This window comes from Dendrobates tinctorius, unplaced genomic scaffold (genome assembly GCF_039654945.1).
Source record: "Dendrobates tinctorius isolate UK_male_01 unplaced genomic scaffold, ASM3965494v1 ptg000422l, whole genome shotgun sequence".
NCBI lineage: Eukaryota > Metazoa > Chordata > Amphibia > Anura > Dendrobatidae > Dendrobates > Dendrobates tinctorius.
In genome coordinates this window covers 626,147-649,585 of record NW_027362086.1, presented here as the reverse complement: position 1 = coordinate 649,585, position 23,439 = coordinate 626,147, and the positions used below count along the sequence as shown (strand labels likewise).

The 23,439-nt window shown below is 41.9% G+C and overlaps 2 protein-coding genes across 4 annotated transcripts in view; both read right to left on the bottom strand.

Annotated features, from left to right (window-relative positions):
- CNKSR1 (connector enhancer of kinase suppressor of Ras 1) overlaps positions 1-23,439 on the bottom strand; it is a 149,244-nt gene that overhangs the window by 76,393 nt on the left and 49,412 nt on the right. For all 3 annotated transcript variants that reach the window (XM_073564015.1, XM_073564016.1, XM_073564017.1), the window contains 4 exons: positions 22,097-22,156; positions 13,644-13,712; positions 12,970-13,563; positions 8,816-8,868 (listed from right to left, as the gene is read on the bottom strand). In XM_073564015.1, coding sequence (XP_073420116.1) covers positions 8,816-8,868; positions 12,970-13,563; positions 13,644-13,712; positions 22,097-22,156 — 776 coding nt within the window. The remainder of the gene's footprint in view (positions 1-8,815; positions 8,869-12,969; positions 13,564-13,643; positions 13,713-22,096; positions 22,157-23,439) is intronic.
- LOC141076736 (uncharacterized) lies at positions 811-7,828 on the bottom strand. Its single transcript, XM_073564018.1, has 2 exons — positions 5,321-7,828; positions 811-4,518 (listed from the first exon to the last, which is right to left on the bottom strand). Exons 1-2 carry the CDS (start codon positions 5,565-5,567, stop codon positions 3,011-3,013), a joined length of 1,755 nt encoding a protein of 584 aa, XP_073420119.1. The 5' UTR covers positions 5,568-7,828; the 3' UTR covers positions 811-3,010.

Genomic DNA, 23,439 nt, shown 5'->3' with positions numbered 1-23,439 from the left:
TTTTTGTATTATTATTGGTATCACTCTCTCACATTTACTTGTCTCATGTATACATTATAGTACCATAAGAGAGAGAGATACAGATATATACATATTCATCTATCCATTGGTTGCCTTTACTCTGTATGATATCTATCCTGCTTTGGCCTCCCCTATGTCTATCTCTATATTGGCCGCTATATACTACTTTAATTATATGCTGGCGCTGATTCCAGCTTTGCCCTTACATTTTTCCCCTTTCCAAAATGGCCGCTGTCGACTCTGTCTGTACTGCGCATGTGCCGATTGCGTCACGGACCACGTGACATTACCCTCCTCCCTCCTGCCCACCGTCTGACGTTTGACTGCACGGGGCCCCGTGGTTTGTCTACGTCAGCGGTGGTCATTTGCTGGGATGGTGGGTGTGTCCAGTGCTTGGACGTGATTGGTGCTTCCACTTTCAACCATCCCTTGTGATTTGTCTGCATTAGCTGTGATCGATGGGTGGGTGTGTCTTGATCCTGGGCACGATTTGTACTTTCACTTTCACTTCCCCTATATAATGGGCCTTTGTCAGCAGTAACACATGCCCCCTGAGGAAGGCATTATCGCCGAAACACGCGTTGGGGTACGGCTGTGGTCTCCCTTGCTGCTCCTTCTTGTGTAAGTGTCCCCTTGATTACCATATTGTATGTTTTTGCCTGTCATCATTCATTTAGGGATTTCTCTCCCTGTAGCTATGGTCACGTTCATGGGCAAACACTTTTTATGTTTAGACATTTAGACACTTCACAATGTTCATGCATTTCTCATGACTATTTATTTGGAGCTGCCATTGCTACCCGGCCTTTCTTTTCCCACCAATGTCACTTTTTAGCCATGTTCTGTTTGTTTCACCTTTCAATAAAAACCTACTTTGCACTTTACCTTGTGATATGAGGACTTTTTCACTGCTTTTCGTCAGTTGCTATGGTTATATGCAGTGTGTTCTGCACTATCCATTCATGTGCTGGAATCTTGGTTGTGATTACCAACACATCTAAATCACTATGATTTTGATAACCCACTCCAGCACATTTTGCTGTCTTTCATTTTTACGAAAACATGGAACAAGCAGGGGAGCTGCAGAGAAGGGTGAGTATGATCTGACACCCCCGCTCCCCCGCCGATCCCCCCGGTATATGACTCGTGTATAAGCCGTGAGGGGGACTTTCAGCCCCAAAAAATGGGCTGAAAATCTCGGCTTATACACGAGTATATACGGTATTTGGAATCTGCATGCTCGTACTGACCTGGAGAATCATATTACCACACCAGTTTTATCATATAGTGAAAATGGTAAATAAAAAAAGTGTGAAATTACACTTTTTTTTGCAATTTCAATGCACATGTATTTTTTTACCCATTTTACAGTACACTCTGTGGACAAATGAATAGTTCTTGGTGAATGTTTTTCCCAGCAATATGCGCCCCTGAAGGATGATGATGGAACTTGATCTTTAGATTCAAGGATGACTTATTTTTAATTCAAACTGGAACACAACCGGTTTCTACTTCTAAGGCTATGTGCACACGTTGCGGAATTCCCGCGATAACTTCCGTGGGAATTCCATTCCGCAGGAAAATCGCATTTTAAATTCCCACGATATTCCCGCGGAAAAACAAGCGATTTGCAAGCGTAATTAGCTTGCAGAATGCTAGCGTTTTCCAAGCGATCTGTAGCATCGCTTGGAGAACTGATTGACAGGTTGGTCACACTCGTCAAAAATAGTGTTTGACTAGTGTGACCAACTCTTTACTATTGAGGCTGCCTATGCATCATCAGTAGTAAAAAGATCTAATGTTAAAAATAATGAACAAAAATAAAAAAATCGGGTTATATTCACCTTCTGGCGTCCCACACAGCCTTCCCGGGACTCAGCGATGCTCCCGTTCCCAGTAATACTTTGCGAGACCTTTGTTGACGTTGCGGTAACATAGTAACATAGTTTTGAAGGCTGAAGGAAGACCTTATGTCCATCTAGTTCAGCCTATTTTTAGTGCAGCTGTTCTGCATTGTTGATCCTGGGGAAGGCAGAAAACCCACAGAGTAGAAGCCAATTTTCTAAATAGGGAAAAAAATTCCTTCCCCTAAGCTGGGTCAACCATCTACCTATAATATTATGCTATTCGTAACCTTCTATACTGTTACTCACAAGAAAAGCATCCATTCCTTTCTTAAATTCATTCAGTGAGTTGGCCATCACCACTTCCTCAGGAAGAGAATTCCAGAGCCTCACTGCTCTTACCGTGAAGAACCCTCTTCTATGCTGGTGCAGAAATTGTCTTTCCTCCAAACGAAGAGAATGCCCCCTTGTTCTCGTCACAGTCCTTGGTACAAACAGTTCATTGGAGAGATCTCTGTATTGCCCTCTGATATACTTGTACATATATATTATTAAGTCTCCCCTAAGTCTTCTCTTTTCTAGAGTAAATAGACCTAATTTTGATAACCTTTCTGGGTATTGTAGTGATCCAACTCCATTTATCATTTTAGTAGCCCGCCTTTCAAGTTCAGTAATGTCTTTCTTGAGCACCGGCGTCCAAAATTGCACACAATACTCCAAGTGTGGTCTGACGAGTGATTTGTACAGAGGGAGAATTATGTTTTCATCTCGTGTCCCCAGACCTCTTCTAATGCATCCCATGACCCTATTTGCTTCAGGGCGGATAAAAATCTTGATTTTTTTAAAAAAAATCAAAAAAAATCAGATTTTTTTGATTTAAATCAGATTTTTTTGATTTAAATCATTTGATTTAAATCAGATTTTTTAATCAAGTTGTACACAAGCAAAACTTTGTCTTTTTGCAAATCTAATTGTTTTACACAAATAAAAATATTAAAACAGTTGATTATGAAACCTAATAATTTTTATTTGCACTATTAAACACTCAGAATTGAACTACAGAGAGTAAGTACTTTTTAACAATAGCCTATCTCTAACGTTTGAAGTAAGCAAACATCTTCAGTGAATACATCAGTCCTTTAAGCCTACTGTTTATTTAGGACTTTTAATAGGAAAACCAGTTGTCCTGCTTTAGCAGTTCCTAAGCGGTTTCGGACTGTGTCTGTTGTGTGCACAAAACCAAATGAAGAAAACAATCTCTCTACTCCTGCAGATGAAGCCGATGCAGTCAGTAGCTGAGTAGCTAGATTTATTATCTTTGCTGGAAGAACAAGTGATTGCGACTTCCACCAGTCCAGTGGTTTTAGTTCATTAACGACGTTATCTGCAAACATGTATTTTTGAAATGGTGCAGATTCACACTTCAATTTCAGCACAGTTGCCACAATGTCATGGTTAGTATTGGCGAGCCACTCCATTGCAGAGTTGATTTCCGCCTCAGATAATTTTTTCCCTCTGTAGATGGGATGCAAGATATTGGCTAAATAGTGTTCTTCTTTTAATGCTTGGTCCTTGCGGTGCTGTATTGCAACCTTTACATTGTTTGAGAGGTTCAAGAGATCTAGAGAACCTTCTAAATCTTTCCAAACTTCTGTGGCATCAGCTATGGTTGCAGTATCTTTCTGCATTTTATCCAACGCAATCGATATTGGCTTTAACCTTTCCAAAAGGTCCTCGGCATTTCTCTTCACACCAAGATTTAATACTTTGCTTCGTATATTAGCATCAATTTTATCCCGATGTGTTTCGCAAATGGACAGTAATTTTGACCAGTTGTTAATAAACAGTTCCAAGCAGTCAGCCAAGGTATTCCATCTAACATCTTGTGTTAGAACCAACTTCAGTCCTCCCATTTCCTTGTAGGTTGCATGTGCAAAATGATTATTGCGGAAATATTTAACAATTTCTACAACATGTTCCTTGACACCCAAAATATGCAGGTCTTTTGCCAAAAGATGCAACAAATGGGCAGAACAACCGTATGTAATGACATTTGTGTCATCCTGTGCCAGTTCCGCTCGCATTTTTGCCACATTGCTTGCGTTATCAGTAACTAAGCTCCTTACTTTACATCCAAACTGTTCTTGGCATTGGTGAATTGAGTTCTTAGCAATTTCAAGTAAATATTCAGCAGTATGTGAATTTCCAGATGTGTCGATTGTGTCTGTAAGGCAAGTTTCACCATCTTCTGTTGTGACACAAGTGCAAATTATGGGGTCGTTGTGGATGTTGCTCCAACCATCCAAGCTCATGTTAACAACCTTGTCTTTCAAATATTTTGTACAAGCCGCTCTTTCTATGTCGTATACAGCCTGAAGATGTTTTCCTGAGATATCAAATCTACTTGGTGGTTTGTAGCCTGGTCTAATTCCTTCGATCATTTGTACAAACAATGGGTGCTCAACTAGTCGGAAAGAAGAATTGGTTGCAAATATGAATTTAGCAATTAATTCATCAAAACGTTCTTTCTGGCTCGTCGTAGTCTTTAAGATGAATTTTTCTACACTTTGCACGCAAAGTTTTTTTTTGGGCTGCTTTGTTGAAGTTGTACCCAGATATTGATTGTCACGTGCAGCACAAGCCATATTTGACCCTGAAAGCACAGAAATTAAAAATATAAATCGACTGCGTATTTGAAGAAATATAACGAAAATATTGAAACAAACTTTTTGAACAATGTAATGGTCCTCGTCCTATAAGGGCTGTCTCAAAAGTTATGCTACTCAAGTTTTCCGGTGAGGTTGCTGTAATACTGGTAACTAATATCAGAGCCTCAGCAACTGAAAAAAATTATGTCACAAAAGTTTTAAAAATGTTTTTTTTTTAAAATGGTCAATTTGGCAGACTTCAAAAGTGAATTGCAGCCTACAATAAAAAAAAAAATAAGCGTATACACACTTTATTTTTACTTAAAGGACATGTGCACCTTTATTTTTTAAGGTGCAGCCAGTCACAGTGTGCACATGTCCTCCCCCCGCAGCTCTCTTACCTCCGATGTCAGCGCTGCGGGGATCCGTGGCTTCGTTCTGCCCGTCCGCGAGCGCGCCTCCATTCATTTCAATGGAGCGTGCGGCCCGCTGACGTCACGCCGCTGGATCACTGCGAGTAGGCCGCAACCGGAGGACGGGAGGCGGACGGTCAAAACGAAGCCACGGATCTCAGCGCTGCGGGGATCGGAGGTAAGAGCGCTGCGGGGGGGAGGACATGTGCACCTTAAAAAAATAAAGGTGCACATGTCCTTTAGCGTTAATTTTCTGTGAAATATTGCCTTAACATAAATTTAAATTCTATACTCCAGAACTACCAGTGCTAGAAATTTTTCTTTTCATAGACTTTAACCATCCCAGTAAAATGTCTGTTAAAAAAATAGGTTGTAAATTAATTGCCAGACTTACCACTAGTACTAGGCTCCTGGTGCATAAGAAGCTGTGGGGGTTCATTGACATTAGTTGTATCACTATCAACATCTTCATTTCCCTTCTGGTTGCAGTTTTCATAATGTGATTTCAAACGGCAAACAAGTCCTTGGATATCCTTTTGACAGTATTTGCACTTTGCTCTTGCACCTTTCTTTCCAAGATCTGCTGCTGGCATTTCAACAAAATGAACCCAAATAGGGTCTCTCTTACGACCTGCTGCCATGGCTCACACAGATCACTTATGAAGTTTGATTGTTACTACAGCCTGAGCCAAGCACTGCTGATGTTACTACAGCCTGAGCCAAGTACTGCTGACTATCCAACAAGTTTGGGCATGTCAACTGAATGCAGGGAAAAAGAAACTAAACCAAAACTGAAACCAAGCTAGAAGTGTGGAATTAAAGGGGCAGTATGAACAAAATGTGGAGGCTATTAATAGTTTATACAATTAAGACATGCTGCTTTTAAACACCTACCTATTGCCATATAGTAAAACAAAAAAGATTTTTACTTACTTTGGGGTCCCCCCCTCACCCTGGCGTTAGATCTTTGCCCCTAGTTTCGTCCGTGTAACTATGGGCGCACATGCACACTGCTCTCACTTCTCATTTTAATCGTGATTTATATAAAAAAAAAACCTTTTGATTTAAATCAGTGATTTAAATCATGATTAAAATCATGATTTAAATCGATCCGATTTAAATAGAAAAAAATCTTTTGATTTAAATCGTGATTTAAATCGGCGTGATTTAAATCAATCCACCCTGATTTGCTTTGGTGGCAGCTGCCTGACACTGGGCACTCCAATTTAGCTTCTTATTGACTAAGATGCCTAAGTCTTTTTCCATGTCTGATTTCCCCAGCAGTTTCCCATTTAGTAAGTAATTGTAGCAGCTGTTTCTCCTTCCCATGTGCAAAACCCTACACTTATCTGTGTTAAACCTCATTTGCCATTTTTCAGCCCAATTTTCCAATTTACTCAAATCTGTCTGTAGTTGCAAACTGTCCTCCTGTGTGTTAACTACCTTACATAGTTTTGTATCATCTGCAAATACTGATATTTTACTGTGTAAGCCATCCACTAGATCATTAATAAATATATTAAATAGTAGAGGGCCCAATACAGAACCCTGTGTTACCCCACTAGTAACCCTGGCCCAATCTGAGTATGCACCATTAATAACCACTCTTTGTTTTCTATCACTAAGCAAGCTACCTACCCATCTACAGACATTTTCCCATAGCCCAAGCTTTCTCATCTTACTTACCAATCTTTTATGTGGGACAGTGTCAAATGCTTTAGAGAAGTCGAGATAAATGACATCCAATGATTCTCCTTGGTCCATTTGAGAGCTTACATCCTCATAGAAGCTGATCAGGTTAGTTTGACAGGAGCGATCCTTCATAAATCCATGTTGATATGGAGTTAAACATTTATTAACATTGAGATATTCCATAATGGTATCCCTTAGAAACCCTTCAAAAATTTTACCCACAACAGATGTTAAGCTTACCGGCCTATAGTTTCCAGGTTCCCTTTTACACCCCTTTTTGAATATTGGTACCACATTTGCTTGCCGCCAATCAAGAGGAACAGACCCGGTTTCTATAGAGTCTTTAAATATAAGGAATAGAGGCCTGTCTATCACATTACTTAACTCCGCGGTCTCGCGATACTGGGTATTACTGCGAACGGGAGCATCACTGAGGCCTGGGAAGGCTGCGTGGGACGCCGGAAGGTGAAAATAACCCAATTTTTTTTTTTTTTTTTTTTACAGGGATATGGTACCCAGCGCCCGGAGGACAGTCTCCTCTCCACCGGACCGTGGGTACCATCTGCAAATGTTCTGCTTACTTTTAGCATGGTGGGCACAGCCACATGCGGAAAATAAGCAGAACAATGCATTCCTATGTGGGCGGAATCCCCGCGATTCAGCAAAATTAATGAGCATGCTGTGTATTTTTCCGCAATGCGATTCCGCCGCGGGAAAATCAGCAGCATTAGCACAGCATTGCGGAATCCCATAGGATTGCATGGGATGCTGTTTTTTTGCGTTAAAAACGTGCGTTAAATACTGCCGCGAAAAAAACGCGACGTGTGAACGCAGTCTAAGAGTCTTCCTCAGGTATAATGTCAAGCATATAAACGGATCTGTCTGAACACATTTTATAGCAGATCTCCCCAGTGTGTGGTTTTGGGTGGGGGGCTGAAAGGTCTGTTTTTCAGACACACCCTGATACTCATATGCAGGATTTTGCACTCTGAGGAATCCAACAAAACCAATATACCAAATGAATGTTAAGGCTCATTCACACGTCAGTATTTTGCATCAGTGTTTGTATGCCAAAGCCAGGAATGGAACTTACCGAGAAAAAAATATAATTGAAAGACTGACTCCTGTTCCTTATTTTGGAGACATTCCTGGTTTTGGCATACAAATACTGATGAAATACTGATCAAAAATACTGATGTGTGAAAGAGGCCTTATACAAAAAGTTTTTTACTAAAAAAAAAAAAAAAAAAAAAAAAAAAAAAAAGAATGAAAAAATATATATAAAAATATTTCAAACAAATTTTTCACACTAAAAGATTTTTTCTTTTCTGAAAACACTATAAATATCATAAAATTATATGTAAAATTTCTTTAAAATGTCATTAAACATACTGAAGTGTGAGTTGATACAAAAATATAAAATCCTACAAACATGTACATTATAGCAAGAAATTAACAGATCGGCAAACTGCGTAACGAAAAAAAAAAAAATCAAAAATGCCAGTTACATTTTTTGGGCAACCGCAACATTGCTATAAAATGCAATAGGAGGCAATCCAGACATATTACCTGCCCCAACGTTAGGAATCTTGGAAAATGGTGACAAAAAAAAAAAGTTTTTTTTTTTTCTTTTAAGTGGTGAAAAAAACAACTATACATATTTGGAATCTGCATGCTCGTACTGACCTGGAGAATCATATTGCCACACCAGTTTTATCATATAGTGAACATGATAAATGAAAAAATATTGTGAAATTACACTTTTTTGCAATTTCAATGCACGTGCATTTTTTACCCATTTTACAGTACACTCTGGAAAAATGAATAGTGTCATTCAAATGCACAACTTGTTCCACTGAAAAGAAACCCTCAGACGGATATGCTGACGGGAAAATAAAGCTATGGTTCATGAAGGAGTTAAAGCCGCACAAAAAGTTTTATTCCCTAAACCTATGTAACTGTAATTATTATGTGTATGGTAATAATGTCACAGAGTGAGAAGATGAACTGAGCGGCACTGGAAACCAGGGAAGACTGATTGATAAACATACAATCACACTTACATTACATACACAATAACACAGGTTTAGAGAATAATATTTAGTGAGAGTGCCTCTTTAGGTGTTGCACACAGTAAAGAGAATCAGAAGGAAATTAACATCTGGTAAGTTTTCTTCTTTATGTTCATTCACGTTACCTGACTGCGGATTTTGAACTAGAGTCTGACCCACTTCTTGGACGGGAAACATTCTGGAAGAAGAAAAAAAACTCCACTGTGAAAATTTTAAAAGCACAAATCATAAAAGAAACTTCTAATTTGTAAAAATCAGAGTGGGACCTCCCAAGAAATCCAGCGGACCCATGTTCCTGGTTAGTACCATTATAGTCAACAACCCAAACTTAAAATAAATGGATATGAGGTAAGCCTCCATTTCATCCTTTGCAAAAGCATTACAAGGTAAGGGGTTAAAAACTTTACAGTATATGATTCAAAAAGGTCTTTCTCAGGTACTAAGGTGTTCATCTCTATCCATGGGGTTGGAACATATACGATTGTATTTTTTTTATGTGTTTTGAATGGAAACTGTCCCATTTAAGGTATGTTGGATGGTCAATTGGCTTCTGATACAGGGATGTCTCCATTTCATTGTTCTTTAGCTTAATGATTGTGTCCAAAAAGTTAATTTCAGTGCTGGAGTAGTCAACTAACCAAATTGATCTACCTGTGGCAAAACAGGCGATCACAGCACCATAGACATGAAATTACTTGTATTGAAAACTAATTTGAAATCTCAGAGACAGAAGTGTCTGGGAGTATAAACTCATGACAACCTTTGACACACTCAGAGCAGGAATCAATGTGTTGCATGGATTTGTCTTTTTACATCAATTAAAGGGAACCGGTCACCCCCTCCTCAGGTGTTTTTAAGTAAAAGAGCCACCTTGTGCAGCCGCAGATAACTACTGCGCATGCCAGAGATTCCCAGCCCCGTAGTGTGAATAAATCATAAGAGACTGCGGGGCGGGATCTGTGGCCGCGCGATATGAAGGCCGGGATGTGATCTGAAAGCACAGGCAGCGCTGACTCCGCATGCCCAAGAAGATATAGTACAGCGCAGGCGGCGCATTTCAAAAGATAACTGAGGAGGCGGCGCCAATTACGAAATGAGTGATGGATGCGAGTCTGTCAGAGGGGGAAAGACCTGCCCCCCTGTCAAATTTCAGGTATTTTTGAACAATTTTAAAAACGATTATTTCGGCGGTGGAAGGGAACCTAAGTAACAGAGCCACCTTGACAGAATGCAGCATTAGTGCTGCACAAGGTGGCTCTTACTTAAAACCGCCTGGGGGGGGTGACAGGTTCCCTTTAAGGAATTTGCTCTTAAGATCTTGTGGGGGCATCACAACACAGAACCAGACCCCAATCAGAGGACTATAAAACTTTCATACTCCTCATCTATGAACTGTTCCAATAATTATGGCCATAACTGTCCATCACTCTCCCATAATGATAGTTCTGTTTCATGTCACTTGTTTTATCTACTGCATTATTTCTGTGCTGTGTTGTACATAAATATTTGATTCTTCAGATTTTGTATTAGTCAGTGCCTGATGGAGACCAGAGTAGTTTTGAAAGCTTGCAGTTTGTTACCATCTTTTCAGTTAGCCATTAAAAGGTATCAGCCACTGAGGACTCTCTCTTCTGCACATTTTTAGCTTCCTCAGAGCCTAAACAAAACTTGCATGTGTTCAAACAGCAATAGAAATATCTAATAATCTTCCCCATGCCAAAAACATGCAACTGGTATTGGTGATCTCAGAACGCCTTGTTATGGGGATTTATTTTGCCGTTCTGCTGTATGTTCTCATACCAACAAAACTCCCAGTGTTAAATGCGTTATTCACTTATAGGTCGGGTTCCTCAAGGGAGTTTTCGCTGGAATTCTGACATGTTAATATGCAAATAATGGAAAAGTGGGAACTAAATTTTCTATCACCTCAACTTATTCAGTATCGGAGCGCAGAAATACTCACATTCATGCTTGGTATGATAACAATGAAGTTATTACTGACTAATGCCGTTCCAGATGTGCTTGACCGGAGACAAGTCCGCAGACGCTACATGCCACTGTAGTAAGGCTAGTTTCACACTAGCGTTTTAAGGCGCAGCGCATGCTCGCCGTGAAGCTCTGCCCCCTGCCACGCCTCCTCCGGTCAGTTCCGCTGATGGGCGAATGACGCTGCATGCAACCTGCATACTCTATCTTTAGCATTGGGTACGCAGGCCGTGCGCAGGTATGCTTTTGCCTGCGCATGCATCCTTTTGAGGGTGCGCCGGCCACACCAAAATGCAGCACGATGTGTTTGGCGCAGGTCGGCGCACCGTCAAAAGGACGTATGCGCCGGGAAAAGCATACCTGCGCACAGCCTGCGTACCCAATGCTAAAGATAGGGTACGCAGGTCGCGTGCAGAGTCATGCACCCATAGGCGAAGCTGACCGGAGGAGGCGCGGCAGGGGGCGGAGGTTCATGGCTAGCGTGCGCTGCACCTCAAAACGCTAGTGTGAAACTAGCCTATGTTTTGTCCATGCAGACTGCTCACAGTAACAGCAAGTTGCAGCCTGGTGCTGAATTGAAAAACGGGTCCTCGGATATTTTGGAGAAATGGTAATACCACTGGTTCCACAATTGATTCATTTTGTACTGCAAGTGAAACCAAACATCACATATGAAACCTAAGGGGTCAGTGTCTACACAAACCACGAGAAGGCATTGACATGACAATGGGCTACAAGCCATATGTTCACGTAAAGGTGCCTCATTGACCTCTCGGCACCACTCTGAAGAGACCATCATGTTGAAATAAGACTGCAATGGAGGTCTATCCTATTCAGTGAGGAGTCCTGCCTTTGACTTGGATGCAATGATAGGCATAAATTTGGCCGGAGATCACATTGGCAACACCAGAAAAGGCATTCACGAGAGAATGCCACATTGGGCAGCTTCCTAAGATTATGGTGCAGGATGCCATAATGTGTGGCAGAAGGTCCCCTCTAGTCTTCATTCCAAATGCACCAACAGCTTAGTGTTACATGGATTTGGTGGGGAATCAGTGGTAAGGCCATTTCAACGAAGTTTTTCAACACTGTCAGGCTGCATATTGCTCATGCTAGTGTGAGCAGCTTAATAAAGGCCTAGATGTGCTACAATGGCCTGTAGTGTATCTGGACTTGTCTATCACAGAGCACATCTTGGATGTCATAGGTCGGTAATTGCAAAGAGAGCTGCCACCATGGATCTTGATGAGTTAGGTGCCGAAGTACATTCAGTGTGGCAGAACATTAGTAAGCCATTAATAACCTCCTTTCAAACCGTGGCATGCAAGTGCATACATTTCTGTGCATTGGTGGGTCATACTCAATTCTCATTAAATCGAAATGGTTTGAAAAGGTTTCCATTTTTTCTCCATTTACACATCATTAACATATCTAACAGTCGTGCGAGTTCCATAATTACATATTTGCTTCTCGGTATTGCGATATCAATGTTGATGCGTATGTAAATCGTCTCTTCAGAGAGAAGAGGACTAGAACTCTTGCGCCCCCTAACAATCCCTAAAGTCAATTTGGACCCTTTAGTGAACCTTGCCAAAATGTTGAGGAGAGTAATTAAATGCAACACAAGTGGCAGAAATTACAGCAGAAATTTAGGTCAGCACTTTAAATAATTTAGTACAGCAGTGCCTTTATTAAGACTGGAATTCAAAATACCAGTCTTATTGAAACAGGACATTTATGATTATTTTATCATGGCAAGTCATGTCATGGTGGGGACATGACTTGTGGCGCTTAGTAATATATAACCTTTACAATCCTACTGCACAGCTTTGGTCCAAAATAGGTCTGCTGATGGTGAAACAAGTGATCCAACCTTAAAAATGTTTAAACATAAATGCAATTTGTGTGCCTAGAACCAGGCAATAAATGGAAAAAAGTGTATGTGAATATTTTTCTGTTTAGTTGACACAAACAGGAATAATAACGAGAGACCCGGAGAACATGGCTGCTAAAACAAGTCATCGTATCTATGACCATCTCTATAGTGGTAGTAAGAAACAGATTTATCAAATTCAAAAAAACTGCATCATACGGTGAGTTTCAGAAGTTAAAATGGTTATAATTCCAATAACCATTTTCTCGGATACAAGTAATTAACATGTAACATGATGAAAACCATAGAAACTGAGAAACTCTAGCTACTGCGAACAATTAAGTCATCACAATAGTGAGGGGTTTTGAGAACATCGGGTTAGGACAAAATATAGCCTATTAAAGTTCTGAATATACCAACCTTTAAATCTTGAGGATTGAGCTCTTGAGAAATTTGTGAAATTGGAGTCAGAGTCTTGGCATATATAGTTGAAGCCATTGTATTCTGGAGGCTTAGTTCTTCAGAAGAAGGTTGAGAAGGCACTGAATGGAAAATAATGTTCACTGGAAGTTTGCCATGTGATGAAGTCCCAGAACTTGGCCAGGTATTATGGGTCGGTGAGAAAGACTCACTAGTAGACAGTTGTTGGTTTGCTTCAGAAAAGTGTATAGTGGAGGGGGAGGTCGTTTCAAAGTGTTCCAGAGACGAAGAAAGTTTAACCTCAGATTGTAAAAAAGGTAATGGATTCCTTGAATGTATAGTGGGCACACTGTATGCTGGCAGAAGGCTTTTGTGTGCTATCAATGAGGCTGCATGTCGTTGAGTTGGAGAGGTAGGTGTATCAGTCAAAAGTGAAGTAGAACGTGTTGATGAAGTGAGCGTTTTATGTACTTTCTTTTTGCTTGGTGATATGAGAGATTCAGACTGGAAGATTGTGACTTTCTTTAAGACAATCGCCACATAGTTTGGTCTTTCCTGTAGTTTCAGCACGATGTTCTTCTGCGTCCATCCAACCTAGGCAAGAACTACAAGTTAAATTTTATCAGTAGTCCTGTCTGCATTTTCAAAAGAAATTTGGAAAGGTTCCTACTTACCACCACCTGGTCATTCACTTTAATAATCTCATCTCCTGGAAAGATCTGGCCACAACGCTGTGCTGGAGTCTGAATACCAAACAGACTTCATTATTTCAAAAGATCAAATTAAAATGGGTTGTCTAACTTTAAAAACATCTACAAATTGTTTAATAAAAAAAAAAAAATTAAAAAGAAAAAAAAAAAAAAACACGTGTATACAAAATATGTGAATGAAGAACGGTTTTGACGATCTCCAGCTCCAGAACACAGACAATTATAGTTTGGGTTCGACATTTGAAAGAACTTACTGTGTTAGCAAGTTACCAGTTAAGTATATGAAGGGGGCTGGACAAATGTCTCATTTCAATACGTACATTAGCCCAGTTTATGCACTGACTTGACTGGAGCGCTAACCTTCCTTTTGAAATGAGCCAGTTACCCAGGCCTCTTAATACACATAACAAAAAGCTCTCTACATCAATCTCAAATCAGAAATGAAGGTGTCAAGAAAGGCTCCCCAGATTTCCCCTTTCTAAAAAGGTATAATAGCAAGCTGTTTATAATTTTATATTAAAACATATTTAAAGATTTCATTTCAAAATGGTCAACTTGCAAAAAAGGAATAAAATCTCTATATGTAAAAATGAATGTGTGTGTGTGTGTGTGTGTGTGTGTGTGTGTGTGTGTGTGTGTCACCAACCAATTATGAAGCATCTTTCATTTCACCAGAGCTGGTTAAAAGAAGCTGAGCTGTGATAGGTTGCTATGACCAACAGTTTTCCCACTTGACAACACCTCAGCAGACACTGACATGGTGGGAGAAATATAGCATCCCTGGGAACATAAGCTCCCAGCCATTGTCTGCCCCCTGAAAGGAGCAGAGAGCGCATGACAGAAATGAATCCCCCCTCCCGTGCCCATATACCCATCACATCCTCCATCCCGTAGGCACATCTTCCCTCTTAAAGGGATCATTGGTATAGAAGTCAGATCAAATCCATCCAGGGCTTTGGTTTTGACCCCAGGCCTCTGTTAAAGGGATCCCCGGTATGGAAGTTAGGTCAGTTCCACTCAGCTCTGTGGTTCTGACCCCAGGGTCTCTTAAAGGGATCATTGGTATAGAATTTAGGGCAAATCCACTCTGCGCTTTGGTACTGACCCCAGGCCCTTCTTAAAGGGATCCCCGGTATGGAAGTCAGGGCAATTGCCTTGAAATGCTTTGGTACTGACCCCAGGCTCTCTTAAAGGGATCTCCTGTATGAAAGTTAGGGCAAATCCCTCGGCGCTCTGATTCTGACCCCATGTTTCTATTAAAGGGATCATTGGTATGCAAATCCACTCAGCGCTCTGGTTCTGATCCCAGGCTCTCTTAAAGGGATCCCCGGTATGGAAGATAGGACAAATCCACTCAGCGCTCTGGTTCTGACCCAAGTCCCCTCTTAAAGGGATCCTCGGTACGGAAGTGAGGGAAAATCCACTCTACACTTTGGTACTGACCCCAGGCCTCTCTTAAAGGGATCTCCGATAAGAAAGTTAGGGTAAATCCCTCAGCGCTGATTCTCACCCCGGGCGTCTATTAAAGGGATCATGGGTTTGGAAGTCAGGGCAAATCCACTCAGCGCTCTGGTTCTGACGCCAAGCCTCTCTTAAAGGGATCCCCAGTATGGAAGTTAGGACCGTTCCACTCAGCGCTCTGGTTCTGACTCCAGGCTGACGAGATGATGTGGGATATTAGTGGTAGTAGTCCGGTGGCTCTGGCTGATGGGACGATGTGGGATATTATGGGTAGTAGTTCGGTAGCTCTAGCTGACGGGATAATGTGGGATATTATAGTGAATGTGGCTATGCGGAAGGGGCAGGGCGCTACGTACACACACATATACATATTATATATACATATTATATATATATATATATATATATATATATATATACACACACACATTATAAATTTGTTATAACTAACTGTAGTTAGTTACTATGCCCGGGCAGCACCGAGCTCTTCAGCTAGTATTAACTAAAGTGAACAGAGGGAAAGAAAAACTAAAGCAGTGCAGAAACAAAGAAAAGGATCACCTCATATTGGTAAATACATTATATTACCCAGTTTCTACTGACCAGGAAAAGTTTAATCCCTAAGGGTGTGTGCACACGCTGCGGTTTCTGCTGCGGTGTACAGTACCATTAAAAGCAATGTAAAATGAAAACTGCAGTGCCCACGGTGCGGAATTTTCCACGTGGATTTGCTATGGTTTTAAATCCGCAGCATGTCACTTCATTGTGCGGATTTAGCAGCGGTTTGGCCCTGCTCCATGACAGGTGTCAAACCGCAGGAAAATCCGCAGGTCTTTTGACCTGCGGATTTCCTGCTGATTTAGACAAATCCGCCCGGAAAATTCCGCAGCAGAATCTGCAACGTGTGCACACACCATTAGTGACCAAGTCAAACTTGACCTTTTTTTTTTTTTAATCTGACCAGCATCACTTTGTGTGTTAACTCAAGAATGCTTCAACGTATCTCAGCAATTCTGAGACTGTTTCTTTCTTGACGCATTGTACTTTATATGTTAGCGGTAAATTTAGGTCAATATATTTTGCGAAAATATCAACATTTGGGCAAAAATTTGGAAAAATTCCCAATTTTCAAACTTTCAGTTTTTTATACCCTTAAACCAGTCATGCTGTGCAAAATCTAATATATAATTGACAATCGGCTGTCACAGCTTCCGGCGAATGTGTCGCTATCCCACAATCAGCTAGCCGCTGATGTCCCGACAGTAGCCGCGGCTAATCTTCCACCGCAGGGAGGTCAGCGGCGACGCCGACCGACATATTGGAACACCCAAGTTATGGGTATTCCGATATGGCGGCCGGGATTCATATCCCCCGCCAAGCCGCGCGGCACCAGGGGCGCTCAGCCAATGAGCAGCGCGGGATTCTCATTGGCTGAGCGTCCCTTACATACTTACCTCACCGGGAGGAGCGTTGCCGCGGCGTTTCTCTTCTTCCGGAGACCAGAGCAAGAGTGCGCGTGAGAATCACGCATGCGCATAGTGCCATATTACTGAAGACACATTTGCAGTTTGTCTTCAGCAATATGGCACTGGACAGCGCGGTATGGGCATGCGTGTACTCCAGCGCCACACTCCTCCCGCGGCCTCCGACAGAATGGGACAGCGCTGGAACACAGGAAAGAAGGGTGAGTATAAATATTTTTTTTGTATGTGTGCAGTTTAATATGGGTGAGGGGGACCATGCATACCAGGATAGGGGGGTGAGAGGTGGCATGCATACCAGGAAAGGGAGGTGAAGGGGACCATGTATACCAGGATTGGGGGGTGAGAGGACCATGCATATCAGGATTGGGGGGTGAGGGGGCCATGCATACCAGGATTGGGGGGTGAGGGGGCCATGCATACCAGGATTGGGAGGTGAGGAGGCCATGCATACCAGGATTGGGAGGTGAGGGGGCCATGCATACCAGGATTGGGAGGTGAGGGGACCATGCATACCAGGATTGGGAGGTGAGGGGACCAAGCACACCAGGATTGGGAGGTGAGGAGTACCATTTTTTCCAGTATGAGGAATGGGGTGCCATGCATACCAGGATTGGGCAGGGGGTGAGGGGACCATACATACCAGAATAGGGATGAGAGGGCCATGCATACCATTATAGGGATGACGGGGCCATGCCAGGGGCATGCCGGGGGATTTGAATCCCGGGGCGCTCAGCCAATGAGCTGTGCCGCACGGCTTTGGCGGGGGATTTGAATTCCGCGCCGCTCAGAGACACGTGGCACAGCTCATCGGCTGAGCTGCCACCGGCTGAGCCAATGAGCGGCGTGGGATTCAAATCCTCCGCCCCGCCGGCTGAGCCAATGAGCGGTGCCGCGCGGGATTTGAATCCCCCGCCACTAAGGATACACAGATGTTCATTTCACGGTACTCCCGATGCAATAGCATCGGGCCTATTTCTAGTCATTAATAAATAACATTCCCATAGGTCTACTTTGCATTTGCATCATTTTTCAAACTTCATTTAATTTTGTTAGGATGTTAGAAAAGATAAAAGTTGAGCACCAATTTCTCATTTTTTCAAGACCTATACAAAACCTGTTTCTTTAGGGAACTAAACAAATTTAAACTGACTTTGAGGTGCCTATATACTGGAAACTCCCCAGAAGTGATACTATTTTAAAAACCGCACTGGTCAAATACTTCAAAACTGCTGTCAGGAACATTTTCTTTTTAACACTACAGGTGCTACACAGGAAACAATACAAAGTAGAATGAAAAAGAAAAACTAATTATTCCTCTAAAATGTTGCTTTAGCCACATTTTTTTCCCTTTTACAAGGAACAACACAAAAAAATGGACCCCACAATTTGTTACCCAACTTCTTCAGAGCACTCAGATACCCCCCATGTGGTCAGAAACCTTTGTTTGGATAAACGGCAGGGTTCAGAAAGGGAAGGAGTACCATTTAAATTTTGGAATACAAATTTGGCTGAAGTAGATGGTACGTACCATGTCGTATGTGCAGGGTCCCATAAGTGCCTAAACAGCAGAACACTCCCCCACCCACGTGACCCCATGTTGGAATCTACACACCGCAAGGATTTTATCCAGGGGTAGAGCAAGCATTTTGAACTTGCAGGTATTACACAGAATTTGAAAACATTAGGTCATCATATTGAGAAAAAAAATATTTTTTCATGAAAATGTAGGTTAAGCAACAGATTTTTCACTTTTTTAAGAGGCAACAAGAAAAAAACGGATCATCCAGTTTTTTATCCACTTTCTTCTGAGCATGGCGATACCCCACATGTAGTCAAATTCTGTTTGAACACACAGCAGGGCTCAGGACTAAAGTAGTGATATTTGTCATTCTAAATGTAAATTTGTCTGGAATAGGTTGCAGACACCATGTCTCATTATCAAGTTCATTGGCAGTACCGAACACCTACTGTTTGTTCAGGCACGGACACCGAACATGGACTTGACCAGGAAGTCCATGCTACAGTTTGGGTTTGTCGCACTGTCATATATTTAATGCGCCAATTCTGGCGCTTTGCCCGGCTCTTTCCACTTCCTCTGTAGCAGTGGCTTTAAGATCTATATCTATATATCTATATCTATATATATACATACATACACACACACACACACGCACGCACGCACACACATACATACATATATTTAAGAAATGCGGCATGGGGGCCTCTATTCTTGATAGCCAGCCTTGTTGAAGCATTCAGCTGTGAATTTTGCCTGGATGGTTATCAAAAATACAGGAGAATCCATGCTTTTTTTTATCATTACTTATTTACAGCACAGGAGCCAGCTGATTAATACTCATGAATGCTCCTGCTCTCACTGTTATTAGCAGCAGCAGCAGCAGGCATTGTCTGATGGAAGTAGTAATCCCATCAGCTGACACCAGTGACCGGAGGTAAATTTTATACCTCCGATCACAGACGAGCACTCACGCTGTCTTTTGGGGACTGCAGCTGTCTGACCGGCGTAGATGATTTTGCGGTGTTTGCCGAAGTCATACACATGACAGCGTGGCAAACACTGGGTGCTCGGGCCTCCATTCAAGTGAATGGTGTGTCCGAGTTCGGGTATTGTTCTGGTACCCAAACTTTTTGTAACTGTTTCGCCGAACCCGCCGGACCCAAACATCCAGGTGTCCACCCATCTCTAATCAAAAGAGCAGAAACCCCACACAAGTGTCCCCATTTTGGAAACTAGACCCATCAAGGAATTCATGTAGGGGTGTGTTAAGCTTGTTGAACCCGTAGGAGTTTACAGAACTTTCTAAAATGTGGATATGAAAACAAAAATTACGATCATTTTCCACTAAAATGATGGTTTAGCCCAAAACTTGCCATTTTTACAATGGATAATAGGAGAAAACAGCCCTGTAATTTGTTACAAAATCTCTCCAGGTGACTTCATACTGGAAACTTCTCAACTTAGGGAATCTGTCACCCATTTTTAGTGAGATCATGTAAAGATATCACCCAATTGTGCGTCCCATAAGGATTCAATTAGGACTTTTGATTCCCCCTGACCCTGCACCTAATACATAAATAGCTTTTTTTTTATCTTGGTGGAGATGTATGGAAATTGCCACGGTCCGGTCCGATGGGCAGGGCTTATTCGCCTTCTCCCCCCCTCCTCGGCTTGCTGAACGTAATCTTCATCTGTGAATATCACAGATGCCATAGTTTTCCACGCTTGGGCACTGAAAAGGCCTCCGGCGCTTGCACAATATGCTTTGCCCAACATGCAGGACACTTCCGGGGCATAGACCGCGCTTAAAAATACTGGCGCATGCGCAGTACCGATTATATGCTTTGCCCACAGTTGGGCAAAGCATATTGCGCAAGCTACGGCATCTGTGATATTCACAGATGAAGATTACGTTCAGCAAGCCGAGGGCGGGGGCGGGGGGGGGGGGAGAAGGCAAATATGCCCCGCCCATCAGAACGGACCACAGCGATTTCCATACATCTCCACCAAGATAAAAAAGGTATTTATGCATCAAAGGTGTGGGGTTGGGGGGAATCAAAAGTCCTAATAGAATCCTTATGGGACGCACAACTGGGTGATATCTTTACATGATACCACTAAAAATGGGTGACAGATTACCTTTAATGAATTCATCTAGGGGGTGCAGTAAGAAAGTATCTTGAATCCACAAGTGCCTCACAGAATTTTATAACATTGGATGTGGGAATGAATATAACACTTTAGTGATAGAAATGTAATTATTTTTATTTTCTGCAAATTTGTTAATTTCACAAGGGTCAATAAGCGAAACTGGACCCCACAATTTACTGGGCAATGTCTCCAGAACGTGGTGATGCCACATACGTCGTTGGAAACTACTGTTAGGACACAAGTCAAGGCTGAGAAGGAGCACAATTTCGTTTTGGAGTACAGATTGTTCCATTGTGCCATTGAGAGGATTCAAGCAGGATGTAATCAGATGAAAGTGGCCACAGAGCTTAAAATGACATAGTGTGTCATCAACAGGTTGCAACAGAGACACGGAGACTGGAAGAGTTCCAAAAAGTCAGAGAAGTGAATGTACTTTCGCCACATCCCACACTGATTACCACTTCATTGTGAACAATGCCCTTCGGAACCGGATGATTAATGCCACAAAAATTCAGGCACATTTAAGGGAGGGGAGAAGCGCGCAAGTGTCACGTCAGACCATTCAAAACAGTTTACCATCAGCGTGGTCTGCGTGCTAGACGACCAGCAAGGGTGCCTGACCACACCACCAGGCAAAGGCGTCATCAAAGGGAGCATGTACCCCGGGCAAGGGACCCGTGGGCCTCAGTGCCGTTCTCTGATGAAAGTCGATTTACGCTGAGCAGAGAAACAATAGCAGCTAAAGACAAACCTCTACTACTTACAAACATCATTATTCCAGTTATTGTGTCTCTTCACGAACAAAAGTGGCCTAATTTCATCTTCATAGTCAACAATGCTCAAGCTCATCAAGGTCGCATAATTAGGGAACGGCTGCTTGAGGACTGGGGTACCTCAAACGGAGTGGCCTGCACTTTCTCCAAACCTGAATGAAAACCTGTGGGATCAGCTGAGTCCCTGTGTAGAGGTTCATAACTGTACCCCAGAACCTCAATGACCCAAGGGCTGCCCTTCAAGAAGAGTGGGATGCCTCAGCGACAATAACTACACTTATGATCAGCATGGGGTGTCATTGTCAAGCTGTAAGTGATGTTCTAGGTCGCATGACAAGTTATTAAGACATTGACATTTTTTCTTAGGGTATTTGCACCACTGTTGACTTTTGTTTCAATAAATTGTTTGAGATAAGGAAATCTACCATTGTATACCTCTACTTAAATGCCCCAATTTCATTGGAAAATATCACTGTAGCTCACTATAGCGTGAGCTTTTTATCTTTACCATAAATTACACCCGAAAGCAAAAAATTCCTAACTTTTTGTGAGTAGTGTACATATTATACACACACATACATTATACTTACACTGTACACACAAACACGCACATAATGTATAGTGGTCGGAGTGCAATGCAATCTAACTGCTGTGGAAATATTTTTGATCCCCCTTATTTTTTTACACATCCTGTTGCGATTAAAAACGTATCTTGTATGGGGTATTACATGTAACTTTTTAGAAGTAAAAGAATAAAAGCTAGTACTCAGCTCGGGAAGTTTCTGTCGTTAAAGATATTTTGTTATAAACCATTACATTACTGTATGCTAAAAAATACTGAAAAATATATGGCGAGAAAATAGAAAGAAAAAGCAAATACTGAAACAAGTTGGCAGCAGACTGTCACTTCCATTCTCATCCTGTATTAGTAAAAAGATTTTAAAAACTTAAGAATCTATTAATACGCAGTGTAAATAATAAGCATGCATAAATTGAGGCAGAGGATACAACAGAGTACAACATACTGACCTCAGGTGCAATCCGGCAGACAAAATGCTGTCCAGAAGAAGTAGACTTAAATTCAATACCCTAAAAAAATAAACATTACATGTCACAATTTAATAATTCAACTGAAAAAGGAGAACTTGGTGCAGTAGAAAAGGTGTAAAACATGCAACATACCATAACAATAAAAAACAAAACAAACCAACACAAAAGAGGCCGCTCAAGCTGGTTTCACATTAGCGTTTTATCGCGCAGCGCATCGTACGCATGCGCAATGCTCCCCTATCTTTAACATGGCGGGCGCATGGTCTAGCGCTTGCATGCGTTCATCAACGTTTTCTTGCACTGCGCTTTTTTCCAGGTGTGCGCCCAGATGCGCTAGACGCTACATGTTGCATTTTTTGTTCCACCCAACCTCGTCAAAAAAACGCATGCGCACGGAATTTGCAAAAAAAAAAAAAAAAAAAAAAAAAAAAAATCACATTACAGTCTATGGGGTCGCTGGTGTGCGGATGGACGTGCGCACGTCTGCGCTTTTGAGTGCATGTGATTTTTCAGTAAACAATGTCTAGACACTTGTTTAAACCACCCCCTACACAAGAAACATTGTTTGGGAGGAGTGTAGATAAAAGAAGGTGTCTGCACTGTCAGACCACTCACTACTCTACAGCCATCCTGGAAGAGACCAGACAGCCTGCAAAAGAACAGAGCCATTTGGATAAAAGCTGCATCAGCAAGAATGTGAGTATTCTAATGTCTGCCTGTCCTTTCAAATGTATTATGTACTAATACTTTTTGCTTTTTTTAATTGCAGCATGTCTTCTGGATCGGAATACACACCATCCTGGCAAGAACTGGCCCAAGCAGAGTGTGATGTGAGTATCTTCCTGCCTTTGGGTAAGCATAGCTGCTGCATCTACAAATGTGTAATAATTTTTGTTCTTTTTCAGACATCATCGGACACGGTGTCAGAGGCCGAACAGCGGGAGCAGCCAAGCCAAGTCCCGGCGCGGAGACGTAATGTAAGTACAGACTCTACTTTGAATGTCGCTTTTTTTGTTTTTTTTTAAACTTATTTTTTCTCTTCCTTTTTTCATCTTCTATCTTTCCACTTTTCTGTAGCTTTTTCTATCTTTTTCATTCACAAATATTTCCAAGATTATAATGTATTTTTTTTTCTAGGTTCCACAAGGGGATGAAGACATCTATCTGGACAACGAGGCCCTGATCCACCTGGTCCAGGAACGTGTCCCGTTGTGGGACAGCCGTGACCAGCAGCACACGGACAATGTGATGACCCAGCAGCTCTGGAATGAGGCGGCCGCAGCGATGATGGATGGCTGGGACCGCGCCTCTCCAAGTGTCAA

Coding starts and splice junctions, on each gene's coding strand:
- LOC141076736 (XM_073564018.1), bottom strand. CDS start 5,567: ATGGCAGCAGGTCGTAAGAGAGACCCTATTTGGGTTCATTTTGTTGAA. Junction 4,519..5,320: donor CCAGGAGCCTAGTACTAGTG/GTAAGTCTGGCA, acceptor CTGTGCTTTCAG/GGTCAAATATGGCTTGTGCT.